The 14,504-nt window shown below is 53.2% G+C and overlaps 5 protein-coding genes across 5 annotated transcripts; 1 reads left to right on the forward strand and 4 right to left on the reverse strand.

Moving 5' to 3' along the window:
* Positions 1 to 626: 626 nt before the first annotated feature.
* On the reverse strand, positions 627 to 1,457 carry K489DRAFT_407435 (rho2 like protein; the record flags this gene model as incomplete). Its single annotated transcript, XM_033607367.1, has 4 exons — positions 627 to 915; positions 1,010 to 1,209; positions 1,286 to 1,364; positions 1,426 to 1,457. The coding sequence occupies 4 exons, from the start codon at positions 1,455 to 1,457 to the stop codon at positions 627 to 629; spliced, it is 600 nt and encodes a 199-aa protein (XP_033463765.1).
* Positions 1,458 to 2,251: 794 nt separating this feature from the next.
* K489DRAFT_392795 (uncharacterized protein) lies at positions 2,252 to 7,661 on the forward strand. Its single transcript, XM_033606751.1, has 6 exons — positions 2,252 to 2,425; positions 3,893 to 4,542; positions 4,597 to 4,859; positions 4,920 to 5,692; positions 5,726 to 5,794; positions 5,819 to 7,661. The coding sequence occupies exons 1-6, from the start codon at positions 2,403 to 2,405 to the stop codon at positions 7,431 to 7,433; spliced, it is 3,393 nt and encodes a 1,130-aa protein (XP_033463766.1). The 5' UTR covers positions 2,252 to 2,402; the 3' UTR covers positions 7,434 to 7,661.
* A 362-nt stretch (positions 7,662 to 8,023) lies between these two features.
* K489DRAFT_377180 (uncharacterized protein) lies at positions 8,024 to 8,593 on the reverse strand. The gene has a single exon (XM_033604100.1). It carries the CDS (start codon positions 8,357 to 8,359, stop codon positions 8,162 to 8,164), a length of 198 nt encoding a protein of 65 aa, XP_033463767.1. The 5' UTR covers positions 8,360 to 8,593; the 3' UTR covers positions 8,024 to 8,161.
* Positions 8,594 to 9,797: 1,204 nt separating this feature from the next.
* K489DRAFT_367918 (protein arginine N-methyltransferase) lies at positions 9,798 to 11,131 on the reverse strand (the record flags this gene model as incomplete). Its single annotated transcript, XM_033602901.1, has 6 exons — positions 9,798 to 10,276; positions 10,333 to 10,670; positions 10,702 to 10,850; positions 10,910 to 10,929; positions 10,989 to 11,002; positions 11,061 to 11,131. 6 exons carry the CDS (start codon positions 11,129 to 11,131, stop codon positions 9,798 to 9,800), a joined length of 1,071 nt encoding a protein of 356 aa, XP_033463768.1.
* Positions 11,132 to 11,414: 283 nt separating this feature from the next.
* Positions 11,415 to 13,394, reverse strand: K489DRAFT_377182 (MFS general substrate transporter). The gene is made up of 2 exons (XM_033604101.1): positions 13,015 to 13,394; positions 11,415 to 12,962 (listed from the first exon to the last, which is right to left on the reverse strand). The coding sequence occupies exons 1-2, from the start codon at positions 13,172 to 13,174 to the stop codon at positions 11,698 to 11,700; spliced, it is 1,425 nt and encodes a 474-aa protein (XP_033463769.1). The 5' UTR covers positions 13,175 to 13,394; the 3' UTR covers positions 11,415 to 11,697.
* Between the last annotated feature and the right edge of the window lie 1,110 nt (positions 13,395 to 14,504).

A 14,504-nucleotide genomic window follows, 5' to 3' on the forward strand; every position in this document is an offset into this window, starting at 1 on the left:
CTCTCATCAATCATAGTGGGGCTTACAGAGCTGGGCAGCAGATCAGAAGAGCATTAAGTTCCGGAATTGAAATCATAGGCTACGAGTAATGACATACTCTGGCAACGGATACATCGATCCTCATACCTTCTCGGAATGTATGTGAACAGTAAAATTCTTAAAAAAAACACAGCTGAAGCCTCCAGCATTGTTCCAGCATCGTAGCCTTACCAGCGGATAGTCTACCTGTGCCAGAGAAAAGGCATTGGGATATAACGATGTGTGGATCTCGCAACTCATTTCCTCAACATCCAGCGCTCCACTGCAAGGTCGATCGAGAGACAGCCGCCTCACATGCGCAGGTTTCCAATGCAGTGGAACCCATTATTTGACCTATCGAAGACATCTACGATTGGCCCTCGGATAATGTCCTCCGACATGACCTGCAAGAATCAAAGGCATTGATAAATATCAATCGATTTTGCATGCTTTTGAATACTGCTTGATCATTGGAAATTCCCTTTTCTTCATAACAAATCATTTCTGAGAGTGATCTCCCCGTTCTGTGACGTGAGACCACTGCTCCACATTCCGCAAACATGAGGAAAGGCGACATCGCAGCGCATCATCAATTTGAGAGAAAGAAATCACAAGATAACGCAGCAGCCTCGGGTCTCTTTCCGATCCCCACTGAGAAGGCTTTGTCGTGTTGCAGCTTCGAACACATCATCCACTCCCTCACCGGTTAATGAGGAGCATTCCAGATACTTCTTGGCACCAATCCGCTTGCGAACCTCTTCACCCTCCTCGGATTGGAGGAACTTTTCGCTGCGTTTGCGCATCTCTTCTTGCGCAACGGGGTCATCGCGCAGGTCCTTCTTCAGACCAACTAGAATGATGGGAACGTCAGGGCAACGATCTAGAACCTCAGGATGCCTGATCATCGTGTTAGTGTCTTGTACAGGCCCTTTCAACTGGGTCTCGTCTTTGCCGCGAGGCTATCATCTGGGCCACGAATTTTACCACTTACCATTTGGTTGTGATGTTATGCAGTGAGTCCGGACTCGAGACTGAGAATGCGATCAAAATGACATGTGCCTGGCTATACGCCAGTGGTCGTAGACGCTCATAGTCTTCTTGACCTGCTGTATCCCAGAGCGCTAATTGCACCGATTTTCCATCGACTCTGCAATCTGTGACATAATTCTCGAAAACCGTGGGCACGTAACGCTGCAAGCCCTTCGGGTCAGTGGATGCCGAGGCATTGGGCGACAAGAACCCATGCAGAAGTATGCTGCCAGCTTACCGTGGGAAAATACCCCAGCGTGAAGACACTAAGCAAAGAGGTCTTTCCACATGCGCCATCGCCGATGATGACGAGTTTCCTGTTTCAACACTTCGTAAGCCATCGGAGAGCATGGTTGGAGAGTGTTGCGCCTAACATACCGTCGCATCACCTGCTGATCCTGCGTCGTCATGATGGAAGCCTTGCCGCAAACAAATCTTGATCCTGAGACGATTCCGAGCTTTTTCCCTTCTGCCCACACCGTGCCGTAGGCCGAATGCGATTTGCGTCGCAATTCAGGAATCGGGCGTCGGCCGTCGCCAGAACTTGGAAAGCCGCTGCGCACACGGCACTCTCTTCTGGTGTTTGTTGAAGACAGGGCGACCGCCGCAGAGGGGCTCGCAATGGAGCTGGCACGGCTGCCGGGCGAGGAGTCGAATCGAACGAATTTGTCGTGATCAATAGCTGTTATGCAGGAAAGTCGATCAGGCGTACGCGTACTGTCTGTCGCTGGAATCAGAGGGTCCAAGAGAAGCTAGCGGGCCAAACGGAGGCGGTGGTTCGAGGGCAGTCTGCTCTCTCAGCTGATGGGGATCAGGAGTGGTAAGGCCAACAGTAGGTTGACCACTTCTGGAGCCTGGGTCGGCGAGGATACAGTAACAATGTCAAGGTCGTTACGAGGAGCCTGCCAATCAATGTCGCAGAACTGGCACTCGCTCGAGCGGGTGCAGAGCTGGCCGTGGACCGTAGCGCTTATTAATAATCTGATCCTTTGAACACGAGTATTTCATGGCAAGTCTCCTTATAGCAGCGACGGCGGCGGCCGGCGCGGGCGGATGGGGATGCGACGATGATCTCGGTGTTATCATAACCCTAACCCTTCATCGGCCTGTGGACGCGGGACACAAGCAAACCTACCGAGCCCAGAATGAAACGCGCATCTGCCCAGTTGTGTTTGTTACCTTCTATTCCTATGAATACCCGTGAGAGATGAACCGGGAAGCAAGTAAGTGACCTGACGATACTTGACAGCATTTCGTTCCGCATTCCAATGCATCTGCCACGGTTCACGCCAGCACATGTAGTGAACCACCATGAATAACGACACCCCACCCAGCGAATCCGACACACTGCGAACATGCCATGTGTGTCGACCAGACTGTGAAGTTCTTCTGCGAGGGCGCAACATTGAGTGAACGTAGTACAGGACGCGTTTCATTCTGTGCTGCCGGTGATGATGATTTTGCCATTCCGGTCGGACTTTCACCGTTTCTGGTCATCGTCAGGCATCAAACAAGCGCGCTCGCTTGCCCGCCAACCGAAGAGATGCCCGCCAAGCCAGAGTCATACTACAGTAGTCGTTTCTGCTCTTCCTCGTCATCCCAAAAGTCACATGTGCATGTCCCGATACATTACTCCTAGCAGAGACCAAATGCTCCCATGGAAAAGCCAGCGTGGGATAGAGGAAAGAGGGTCCAGCAGTGAGATCAAATTCCATAGCGTGGCATGCGTAGGTATGGACTGTGCTATTGCGGGAAGGGTGATCAGTGCAGGTGGGTTGGTACATACTAGGAAGGTAGTGGTTCGTGGTGGTGATAGTGATAAAGTGTGATATGACTGGAAAGGAATGGAATGGCCGTGTGAAATGAAGTGTGATTGTACACTACGGCGGCCTGCCATCACCGTACCGTACTGTACTGTCATACGCAACTCCACTACTACAGACTACTGTACAGAAGTAGTACAGTACACCACATTACAGTGCCAGTATTATCAACACCATCCATACATACTATGCTCTAATTGCGATTGCTGGCACCACCACCACTACTGCCTGCCCTCATGTCCGCTCATGTACACACGCAAATCCGTACCTTGATGAAGCACGACACACAGCACCCTTCGACTGTGCCGTTCCCTTCTACTTCTTCACCCACCAACGACCAAGCCCACTACAGCCTCTATCGCTTCGCACACGACATCCACCGCTCTTACCCGCCCGCACCTGCAATCTGCACCAGCGACGGTCGATTATTGACGGCCCACTGAGGCGTCTTCCGACACCTGGGGGTCCCAGACGAAGGTAATGCAGCGCAAACACATCGACTGCCCTACCACTTTCACTCTAAACACTGGTGGCCTCGTCTGATTCTGCTATTCCATCCGCTCACTTGCATGGTCTTGAATCGAACGTGCAACTGACACGCGATAGCGCGATCAATTTCTCCGCCAGCCATAGGCTCCTCCTCTCTCATTCCGATTGTTCGCGGCTGCGATGGCCAACGTCGCCGAGAAAATGCTGCCTCCCGTCTCTGCCACGAACGGTGTCATCGTCGCGCCTCCCAAGGGAATTGTCGGAGGCAATCGCAAAAAGCAGAAGCGAAGGGCTAAGCAGGCCGCCAAACAGGCCGCCCACACCCAGACGAGCGTCGTCGAGGACACTGACTCGCACCTGGATTACGACGAGGATCCGCGGGGCTATGGCGAAGATTACGACGAATACACCGATACAGAAGTGGATACATATCACCAATACGCACCAGCGCCTGGTGCTGCGGAAGATTCGCATCCTCTCCAACCTCACCAACCTTCTAATCGAAAAAGAAATAAAAAGAAGAAGACCGTCAGCTCGCCGCGAGGGCATGCTCGTCGTCCCTACGATCCCAGCATGCTCCCTGTCCTGCCAAACGCACCGCACGCATCGGCGGGCGTGCCACGCCCCGGTGCGAGGTCAGGCCACATGCAACAGCGGAATCTGTGGAATACAAGCACACAGCAGGAGCGGATGAATATCAAGAATTTCTGGCTAAGCCTATCGGAAGAAGATCGCAAGGCATTGTTGAGGATAGAGAAGGAGGCCGTCTTGAAAAAGATGAAGCAGCAGCAAAAGTCCTCATGCTCGTGCACCGTGTGCGGTCGCAAGCGCACCGCGATAGAGGAAGAGCTCGAGGTATTATATGAAGGCTATTATGAAGAGCTGGAACATTATGCGAACGAGCCTGCGCCGCTTTCTACAACAAATGGATTGGTACCGGATCCCTTGCACCATCGCCGTCCCCATCCTCTCGCGACTCCACCACCTCCCATGCCACATCATCACGGCCCAAGTCATATGCATGAGGACCTCGAAGAGGAAGAGTACAGTGACGAAGAAGATGAATATAGCGAAGGAGAGGAGTACTCTGAAGATGAAGAACTCGAACCTCTGCCCGAGCCGCAGCGCGTCAAGCAAGGCGTATCGGACTTCTTTAATTTCGGCGACCATCTGGCTGTCAAAGGTATCCTCACCCCGTGGCCTGAGCAGCTGAGAGCACTGCTAAAATTGACTTCAGACAATTTACTCACGGTCGCCGACGATCTGCTGAAGAATGATGGACGGAAATTTATCGAGATGATGGAGCAATTGGCGGAGCGACGGATGCAGCGCGAAAGTCGATCGCAATACGAGGCCGACAACCATTCAGGCTATCCTCCTAATGAACAATCCTACAACCACGATGATGCTCTCACCGCTGGTGACGACTTTGACGATGATGAAGGCTCGTACGACAGCGGTGAGGAATACGACGAGGATCTGGACGAAGACGATGAGACGGTGGGTGCAGATATGCAAACGGCAAGTCGCATCGCATACTCCGGAACTGATCGGTTGCAGGGTGGGCTAACCGAGGAACAACGCATACAGGAAGGGAGACGGATGTTCCAGATATTTGCTGCGCGGATGTTCGAGCAGAGGGTCCTCACAGCTTATCGAGAAAAGGTTGCTAAGGAGCGGCAGGAGCAATTACTACAGGATCTTGTGAATGAGGAAGAACGAGAAAAGGCGAAGGAGCTCAAGAAGCAACGGGATGCCCAAAAGAGGAAGGACAAGAAGAAGCAACAGCAACAGGCCAAGGCAGAAGAAAAAGCGAGGCGAGATGCCGAGAAAGCTGAGGAGGAAGCACGCTTGCGCCAGGCTGAGGAGCAGAAGCAGGAGGAGCAAAGGCGGAAGAAGGAGGAGCAGCGTAAGAAGCGAGAGGAGGAGAAGCGGAAGCTGGAGGAAGAAAAGGCTCGTAAGGAAATGGAGAAGTTACGTCGGCAGCAAGAGGAGCAATCACGACGGGAGGAGGCTGAGCGCAAAGCGCGTGAGCTCAAATCTGCAGAGAAAGCACGCAAGGAGGAGGCGCGGAGGCGGGAACGCGAGGAACGGGAGTCTCGCGAAAAGGAGGCACGGGAACGGAAGAATCTGGAGGACAAGGATCGAAAGGATCGCGAAGCCAAGAACAAGCTCGACAAGGACGCTCGAGATCGAGAAAAGACAATTCCACCTGCGACGCATCCACATCCAACCCAGATTGCCAAACGACCATCACAAATGGGCATGGTCGCAATTCCTGCTGTACATCCAAAACAGCTGCCAGGATCAGGCATCTCATCATCCCCTCGTCCGTCAGCTGCCACGCCTGTTGTTCCAAAGGCCAGCTTGCCCACACGACCTCGACAACCCTCGCAACAGAATTCACTGCCATCTTCGTCCCCCCGGCAAGCACAGTCTCAAATTTCGAGTCAGCCGAGCAAGGCGTCATCACCCGGCTCTGGCGGGCAACAGCAACAGAACCAACCCAAGACAATCCTGCAGAAGAGCAACCCACATCAAGCCAGTCAACCACATGCTCTATATCCGCTACCCTCGGCATCTCCGTTGCATCACCAACCACTCCAGCCTCCCCCTGGCATGACACATCCCCATCAGCACCATCATCCCGGTGCGTTTGGCGGTGTTGGTCCTATGGGATTCTCTGGATTTCCAGCTCCTCATAATAACATGATGCCTCCACCGATAGGGCTTCCGCGAGGACCGATGCCCATGTATCCACAGCAAGGGCCGCCAATGGGCATGGGAAACAGGATACCGTTCAATCCAAGCATGAATGGCATGCCAGGTCTGCCGCCGGGAATGAGCAATGCCCCTATTCGGAATTTCGGTTTCGACATGGCAGGCCCGAATCAACCACCGCCAGGCTTCATGCATCAGCAGCAGCAGCATCCCGGTACCCCTGTTTCCTCCATTGGACAATCACTGTCGGGTCAGCATACTGAGGCGCAGCGGAATGGTGACCTGACACACTCCCGCCAACCCTCGGTAACAGACAGGGAGCGATTTGAAGGGACGACCGCAAGCCAGCCCATAGCACGACCAGCGCCGATCGGTCGACCGAGCAGCGTCAAACCACCATCGGAGCGGAGACCCAACCACGCGGACACAGACGAGACTTCGAAGCATCTGGGCAGCTCCGCTCTTCTAGATGACACCGACGATCTCCAGCCGGCCTTGGGCATTCGACGGCACTCTGGAGCTCCTTCCGGCGCTCGAAACATCTCAGGTCCTCCGGGCATGGGCCAGCTTGGAGGTTTCGGCGGACCGGGCGCCTCGTTCGGTGCTCCCGGGAGCAGCTGGAACACCCCTAATATTCCATTTGGTCAAGGACCTGGACTCGGCCAGCCCAGCTGGGGTAGTCTCCCGAGTACAAGTCCAGGCATTAACATGGGAAGCTGGATGGGATCGAACAATATGATGTCGCCTGGGGTGCCATTTGGTGGACCACAGCATCATCACAACATGCACGGCCCGCCGGCAGGGGTTCCCATGAGCCGGCCACGTGCAATCCGCATCGCCATCTGCCAAGCTTGCCGCCAGCTCTCTAGCCGCGGCGAGGAGCTCAACGATACCAAGTTCCACCCGATGGAAAACGTCATGCGTCAAATCGAGCTCAGCCGCACATTACCCGTCGATGCGCCTGCGACGCTTGATGAGATCATTGCCCTCTGTAGTACAGAAGGCGACAGCCTCAACGGTGGTGGCGAGCTGATCCTCCGCAAAGACCCGGCCACACCCTCAGATCATGCTCCGGCAAATGCCTACGCTGTGAGGTGGGAGTCAGATCAGGCGCCAATGGAGAATGGCATCGCCTTCGGGAACGGACATGCTCGTACCGGTCTAGGCGAAATCGGCAGCCCGATGCCGAGCAAGTCGAGCCCGATTGCTGCACCAGGCTTTGGCAAGATGGGAGGCATCGGTCGGGGTCTGAACGGACTTGGTGCACCAGGTAGTGGAAACAACTCCGTGGCGCTTCAGCATCCCACAGGATTTTTCCAGAATCTCGGCGCCGTTGGTCAAGGTGGACTGTAATGGTTGGAAAACCCGTGTCGGTTCCTTTGCGCTGTACTTGGGCCTGGTCGAGCATGCGGAGGCTCTCCGCCGTTACGGTAGATCCTTGGATGAATTCTTGCCGTTCATGATGTATGTTGTGTTGTAGCTCATGTCGAATCGAGCAACATGCTTCTCGTTGTCTTGTGGACCTTGCGCCTGTCCTTATTTCTCGTGGTCATCGTAATGTATGATCTCTCTCAACGCGTGTATCTTGTAGATGGCATGGCAATAGCACATGTGCCAGAGTAGGTACGAGTCGGTCATTCATCTAGCACACTTTCGCCTGTCCATTTGGACCATACACACAAGCCCTCCGTCGCAAGGATGCCTCCAGCATCGACTCCGATGCATCGGCCGATACCACGACCAAGAGACGGAGGATATTTCGTTCTCGCCTGTCACGAACTTACCATGAAGCGTTCGCGTTCGAAATCCCGATCTTCGTGAATACGACATCGATGCTAAATCACCTCTGTAAGCACGTAGAAATCGAGCGGTGGAAATTTCAATCCCTTCATTTCCTTGCAGAACGACTGACGTCCTACCGCCTATACACGCAACAACAGCAAAAGCAACGCGCGACTGATACAAGAATTGAGCATCGCGTTCCATCTTCTCTTCATCCATCTCATCCCATCCCAGCCCACAAAGGAGCCCTTCCTTGCCAACTCAAAACGATACATCCTCCTATGGACCAGAGACGGACCTCACACCAACCGCGGCATTCTCCTCCAAGGGATCCTCCTCCCAGCCTTAAGAGCGCGATGATATCGGTAAGGTCCCACAGTATCGTGCTGGAGCGGTAGACGGATGCCGATCCAGAGGGCGGCGAGGGCTGTGGTGGTGGCGTAGAGGGCGGAGGCGGAATAGAGAATTTGGGATTTGGAAAGGGTAGTTGGGAACATTGCTTTGCCTTTGTTTTACTTGTTTTGCTTGCTGTTTAATATATGAGGGATGTATATTGTCTCTTCGAGAGAGATAGAGAGAGAGACGGTCTGCGAGCGTGAGACTGCCGATGGCTTCCTTCCTAAAGGTGGACTTCGGCCTCCCGGATTGACAAGGTTTCTGGCTTGAGCGAGATCGGGGAACTGCTTGTCTGGTAGTAACTTGGACGTCGGTGATTTCGTAAATCTACGTATGATCCTGTATCGGAGCAAAAGCAGAAGATGACAATCAAGAGATAACATCTTCGGGAGCGTGCGGCGCTTCTATATGACCTCTCCTCCCTCTGTGTTATGGGTAGCAAGACTGCTGTCCCTCCCTTCCAAACAACGCACAACAGCAGGATCAAACCCGCGGATTCGCATGATTTGAATGCATGTATACTCTGCTACATTGCCGAGTCCTCCTGTTACTCGGCTTCGAAGTACTAAGGCCAAGCCTCACACCACGTCGTGTCGGTATGACAAGACAGAGTCTCTTTGTTCTTGCTTGACCCAGTCAGTCGCGAGGAATCACTCAGAACTTGCGACGCAGCTTTTCGTCGGTCCCTTACAAGACCGGATCATCATGGTACGGGTCTTGCTTCTCGACATGCCCCCGAGACATTTCTCACTGCTTGGTGATTTTCATGCTCAAGAGGGTGTGTGCATCGAGTAATCAGCCTTCCTCGTCGTCGGAAGCACGGCCGGGATTGAGTAGAAGATGGTGGTCATCAAGTAGTACAGATTCTGTGGGGGAAAGCGCACAAGAGTTATGGGCTGAATTATCTCGAGGACAAGCCTCATCCGGGTGCTTATCACTATTCCAGCTTAGTCGGTGCATTTCAACCTACAGTGCTGCGCAATGAAACGGCTCCGCGTGGTACGCTGAACAAAGTTTGGTATGATCAGATCATCGCTGAGGTATCCACTCCTTGGCATCTTTGTTGTGGTCACTTGCCCTGATGAACACAGGGGTTAACCTGCACGGAACAAGTGTAGGTTGACGGGTGTCCGTATCGTCTATGATGTGGATATGGTCAGCAGACCAGAATCGTACAACGTTCGGATATGTCGTGTTCCAGAAATAAGTATCACAGCTCGCCACTCCAGGCATGGTCCAAACCTGGGGTTGCCGTGTAATAAGGTATTCACTCAGGAGACCGGATCAAGGGAGGTCATCACGTGCGGGGAGAGAGAGCGTCTAGTCCTAACAGGAATCGTCAATTCTTCGAAAAGTTTTAGGTGCCTTGAATAAATCCAGTCCTGGTCAGCGAAGCTAAAGCTGCGACCCAATCTCCTGTGCACAATAATAAACCCTCGGTTCTATGCAGGCCGACCCTCAGTGCCGACATTTATTCCCATAACAACGCCGTGAGCCCATGCAAATTCCGCAAACAATGTCATAATAGCCATAACATCATCAGCACATCTTGTACTCGCAGCGACCGTCCGCTACCCGTCCTTGGTCCTCGGTCTCCAGCTTGTAATCGATGCTGATGTCGAGGTCGCGGCGGTTGCGGTCGTTAGGTCGGCAGCCCAGCTGTCCAGTGACGCGCTCACCAGCTTCAACGGTGAGGACGTCAGCGAGGTAGAAGACGGTTTGCTTCCAGTGGGTGTATTTGGTGTGAGGGCCGGTGCTGAATCGTACAGGCTTGTGACTGCCAGAAAACTCAATGTCGAACCAGGCGACCAATGCGTGGATATAGTCAGTACGGCGGACGGAGAGGCTGAAGGGGAGACTGAAGTTGAGGTCTGCGGTGGTGCAGGTGTACAGATCCAGGGTGATGATGGCGCAAGGGTCGGTGTTGACTGCCTTGAGCTCGACGGTGTCCACGAGGGGCTCGGTCAAAGCGGTGAGCTTCAGAGGAGTGTAATCGAAACCATACACGTTGTCCCAGACTACGAGTTGTCAGCATATTTCGACAGCTTCGTCATGGAAGATTGAGACGACTCACAGCCAATCTTCTCGTTCTTGTAGTCACCGTCCTCGATACCAGCCATGAAGATGGTGGCCTTGTCAGGGAAAATCAAACCTTTGCCGTCCTTTCGCAAGTACTTGTCACGCGCCCACAGGACGGTGTCCAGCATGCTTTCGTACAGCAAGAAGTATCCCATCCACTCCGAGATGATGATGTCGACCTCCGGGAACGGCAGCTCCACCTCTTCCATCTTGCCCTGTAGGAGGGTGATCTTGTCGGACATGCCGTTAGCCGCGACGATCTCGCGAGCCTTGTAGATGATTGTGGACATGTCCACGCCAATGACGTGCTTGGCGCCGGCCTTGACCGCGAACCTTTTAAACGAAACGGTGTCAACTCCCATACGGCGGCAATGCTGTCGCATTTGTATCGCGGTGATCGTACATGCTCAATATCGAAGTGCCACAACCGACATCCAGGACGACCTTGTCTTTGAAAATGTGCGGGTTGTTGTAGATGGCATCACGGTAGGACTTGGTTCGGACCTCATCTTTCTGGATCCCCATCAATCAGTACGACGTTGTGGCAACCATTGCACGGTGGGTTTTCGTACCAACATCTCCTCGTGAATGCCTAGAATTAAACAAGCGATCAGTCCAATGCTTGTCGAGCTCTCGAGTGTAGGAGCATACCATGATGGTTGTAGCTGTGAATGTGTTAGCCTCTGCGTAGAGCGCGAAACCAATCAATGTCGTTGATCATACCTGTTGAAGTAATGGACCTCACTGTGAGGCAGACCGGCAAGGGCCTCATTCTTGCTCTCCGGGGCAGCCATGTTGTTGATGTATCTTCGAATTTGCGTAGAGAAGAGTGGGTGTAGTGTGTTTGGAAAAAGAGGTGAAGCTTCTTCTGTGCTATACACTAGACGCTGTACAAAAATTGTCCCTCCACAAATTTCCGCCCACGAGAAGAGAGGAGGACCCTTGCCCGCCAAATCTCGGAGCTACTGCAATCGATAATCAAAATTGTCCGTGCCTAGGCGATTCCGTTTCAACCTTCACCGTTACACGTGCGCCAAGGATTTCTAATGTCAGAATTGGTGGGAAAAATACTTGTGGATCAAGAGGTATGGGTATGGGACAACAGGAATTCAGGTTACTCATGTTTCATAAAAACCGCTATCACTCACAACGCCCTTTGCGCCAGTAAAAAAGTCGCATCCATCAAACAAAACGCCAACATATCCCACATTTCTATGCCGTAACGCCGCGCTGCCCATCATTAGTGTCATCATTTCTTCTTCCTTTCTTCACGAACAAAGGTCACTAGGAATAGAGACCTTGATCCCATAAGACACTGAGTCTCAGCGTGAGACTGTGCCGGTATCATGGCGAGGGAATCTCAGACAACGCGACTCGCGAACGGTCGACATTCCTCCTCGCTCGTGTAGCCACTGTCGTTGGATCGCACGCGTATGCGAACAACAGATGCCCTGTGTTGCCGACCATCGCAATTTGAGAACGATGTGGCAGGTCGTATGCGGTGCTGCGGCCCATGATGATCATGAGGGATAAAAAGTGCCTGTACGATGCCAAACACTGCTACAAGGGCGGATGCCCACCAAGCCAGGGCTGTAAAGTCAATGCTCAAGCCGAGGCCGTACAGGAAGCCTGCGATCGGTGAGGCGATTGTTCGACATGCTGCACCAGTCGATGCTGCGAGACCATTGATCTTGCCGAGCGAAAGCGGAGTGGGTGAGGCTTCCTTGATGAGGATGAGCAGTACCGGATAAGCGAGGATTGCTGAGAAGTTTCGGATGGCCATGCTGACCAAGATGCCCGGATACAAAAGGTTGGTCGGAAGGAACACGAGCCATGGGACCACAAAGTATGCCAATGGATGACCAATCGTCACGAGGATGAATACTCTCCAGATGCCGAGCCAGCTAGCCATCATGGGAAATATGACCGCCTGTGTGAACAAAGCGATCAGGCCGTTGATGGACAAAATTATTCCTGAGTCTTTGACGCTCAGACCTAAGCCGCCTGCGAACCAGCGTGTTGGGTCGTGGGATGCCATGCTCAGTAGGTCGATCATCTCGTTGTTGGTAAACTTGCGAGCATCTTGAAGGAAGATGGGCAACAAATGATCGTACGTCATGCTGTGATATGTGAATATACCGAGCGCTATCGTGAGCATGATAACCGGCTTGGTGAAGACCTTGTTGGCCGAGACGTTGGAGGAGACAGAAGACGGTCGTGATGTCCCATCGGCATACACGAAGACTTCCTCCTCGACAGCTTCCTCGCTGACGCTATTGAACGTCCCATAGCTTTCTTGTGTCAAATCTGCTCCTTCGGTGGTCGATCCAGCCTGGGCAGGCATCAGAGGCGTCTTCGCATTTGTTTCTTCGAGGTCGCGTGGAGTGCTCCAAGGTTGCATGTCTGGGTGCGTCTCCTCGAGGAAGATCCAACCAGCGATTATGGAGATCAACATGAGGAATGCGCAGATCATGTTGGGAAGTAGATATGGGAATCGCCGAAATAGTGCGATCCGTCCGAACGTATCCGGAGCACTTGTGGCAGGCTCAGCGAAGTAGCCACCGATTGACGGTCCAACGATCGTTCCCACACTCCATACAAACGGCATGACGGCGTATGCCTTGGCTACAATTCGTCAGTGACGTACATCGGAATATCAAATGCTTGATTCACTTACGTTCGTGACGTGGGTTGACCACAAGCTCTCCAACCATGGTCTGAATGACTCCTATGTTGCCATTCAAGGCGCCACCCACAAAGCGACCTGCCAGAGCGACCCAGAAGTTTGGTGCGAAGCCCACAATGAGCAATGAAGCAACGGTACCGAAGCAACCCATAATCAAGACCGGTTTCCGTCCAATCTTATCGGAGAGAGCACCCCAAAACCTGGATGAGCGAGTGTGAGTGGACGGGTTTATGTAGTCGGGGAACACGCAGGCTGATGGACGTACATTCCAGTGAGCGACTCGGCCAGAGCAAAGGCCGCGATGAGCAGGCCGGCATAGAAGGAGGCATTGCTTTGGTCGCCGAACTCGAAATGGAGGACGAGCTTCCAGGCGTATGGTAGGATTGAGGTGAGGGCTATGGGTTCAGCAACGCGCACCAATGCTGTTGTTGGTCGTTGTCAGTATTCGGATGTCTGTGCTTGTTGTGTATGTGGCGGCAGAAATCCGTTTTATCTGCAGGCGGAGGAACATACCGAGGAGGAAGAGTTGAGCGGTCGGGAAGACATTGGGATTCCGCGGAGAGGTTCTTCGTTGGGTGAGCAGCATGTCCGTTGGTGGTCTGGCCGATCTTACGTGTGTCCTGCCTGCCTGCTTGCTTGCTTGCCTGCCTGCCAATATAATGTTTCCACCCCGCGATTGATAGAAGTATGCAGAAGATGCAAGGCCTGTTCCCTTCAGGTGGGGGGAAATGAAGACGAGGGAGGGCAAATGAAGCACTTCACGAAGAGTGACGTGTGACAAGGCGGAGGAGGGGTCAGACTGATTGTCTCGAGAAGCGGCAGGAGGGATGATGTGATGTGCCGTGGAAGAAGAGTGGTGAAGTGGCAATTGAAGTGGAATTGTCTCGGACAGTGGTGGTGAAGATGTAGAGAGGGTTGAGATTGAATGGTGGGTGGGTGTGGGCGAGACAGAATCATTAACCACCTGGGTAGAACGGTTTTAAAAAGTTCTAACCGACGATAGCGGAGGGGAAGGTCCCGTGGTGATTGGCGCAATAATACTAGCGGCCACTAGCTTTCTTGAACATCCACTCCAGCAGGCGGAAAAGAGAGCCGTGAGAGCTTCTTTATTTCCTCTCCACTTGCTGACCTCATCCGACGGGCAATGACAATAATGTTACATCGTTGTTGCCGGACAGCATGCCCAGGGCAAACACGCGAGTAGTAGAGCCGCGGAAGGATAGACGGCGATGGCGAAAGCCAACAGTGATCCCACAAGGACTGGACTCGGTCGGCTCGGTGATGATGATCATTACGTGTCGGGAAGGAATGATCAAAGCACCTGGGCATGTGGGATTGACACGGTGAAAGCTTGCCCTCCAGGCTCTCACCACTTGCATACCTTCCAGGTGGGCAATAAACGTTGCTGTCGTCCCTCCACGCGTGCAACACATGCAGTACGTCACTCCTGTACCGATCCTCCCGCTCTCACACGAACATGT

The sequence above is a fragment of the Dissoconium aciculare genome, assembly GCF_010015565.1.
Source record: "Dissoconium aciculare CBS 342.82 unplaced genomic scaffold K489scaffold_2, whole genome shotgun sequence".
In the NCBI taxonomy this organism is placed as follows: Eukaryota; Fungi; Ascomycota; class Dothideomycetes; order Mycosphaerellales; family Dissoconiaceae; genus Dissoconium; species Dissoconium aciculare.

What these genes read in the sequence shown, in the direction of transcription:
- K489DRAFT_392795 (XM_033606751.1), top strand. Translation starts at nt 2,403, where the DNA reads ATGCCATGTGTGTCGACCAGACT. An exon ending in CCATGTGTGTCGACCAGACT is followed by an intron (nt 2,426 to 3,892) that starts GTGAAGTTCTTC and finishes GAAGACCGTCAG; the next exon opens with CTCGCCGCGAGGGCATGCTC. An exon ending in ATCTCATCATCCCCTCGTCC is followed by an intron (nt 5,693 to 5,725) that starts GTCAGCTGCCAC and finishes TCCAAAGGCCAG; the next exon opens with CTTGCCCACACGACCTCGAC.
- K489DRAFT_377180 (XM_033604100.1), bottom strand. Translation starts at nt 8,359, where the DNA reads ATGTTCCCAACTACCCTTTCCAAATCCCAAATTCTCTATTCCGCCTCC.
- K489DRAFT_377182 (XM_033604101.1), bottom strand. Translation starts at nt 13,174, where the DNA reads ATGGGTTGCTTCGGTACCGTTGCTTCATTGCTCATTGTGGGCTTCGCA. An exon ending in GGTCAACCCACGTCACGAAC is followed by an intron (nt 12,963 to 13,014) that starts GTAAGTGAATCA and finishes GACGAATTGTAG; the next exon opens with CCAAGGCATACGCCGTCATG.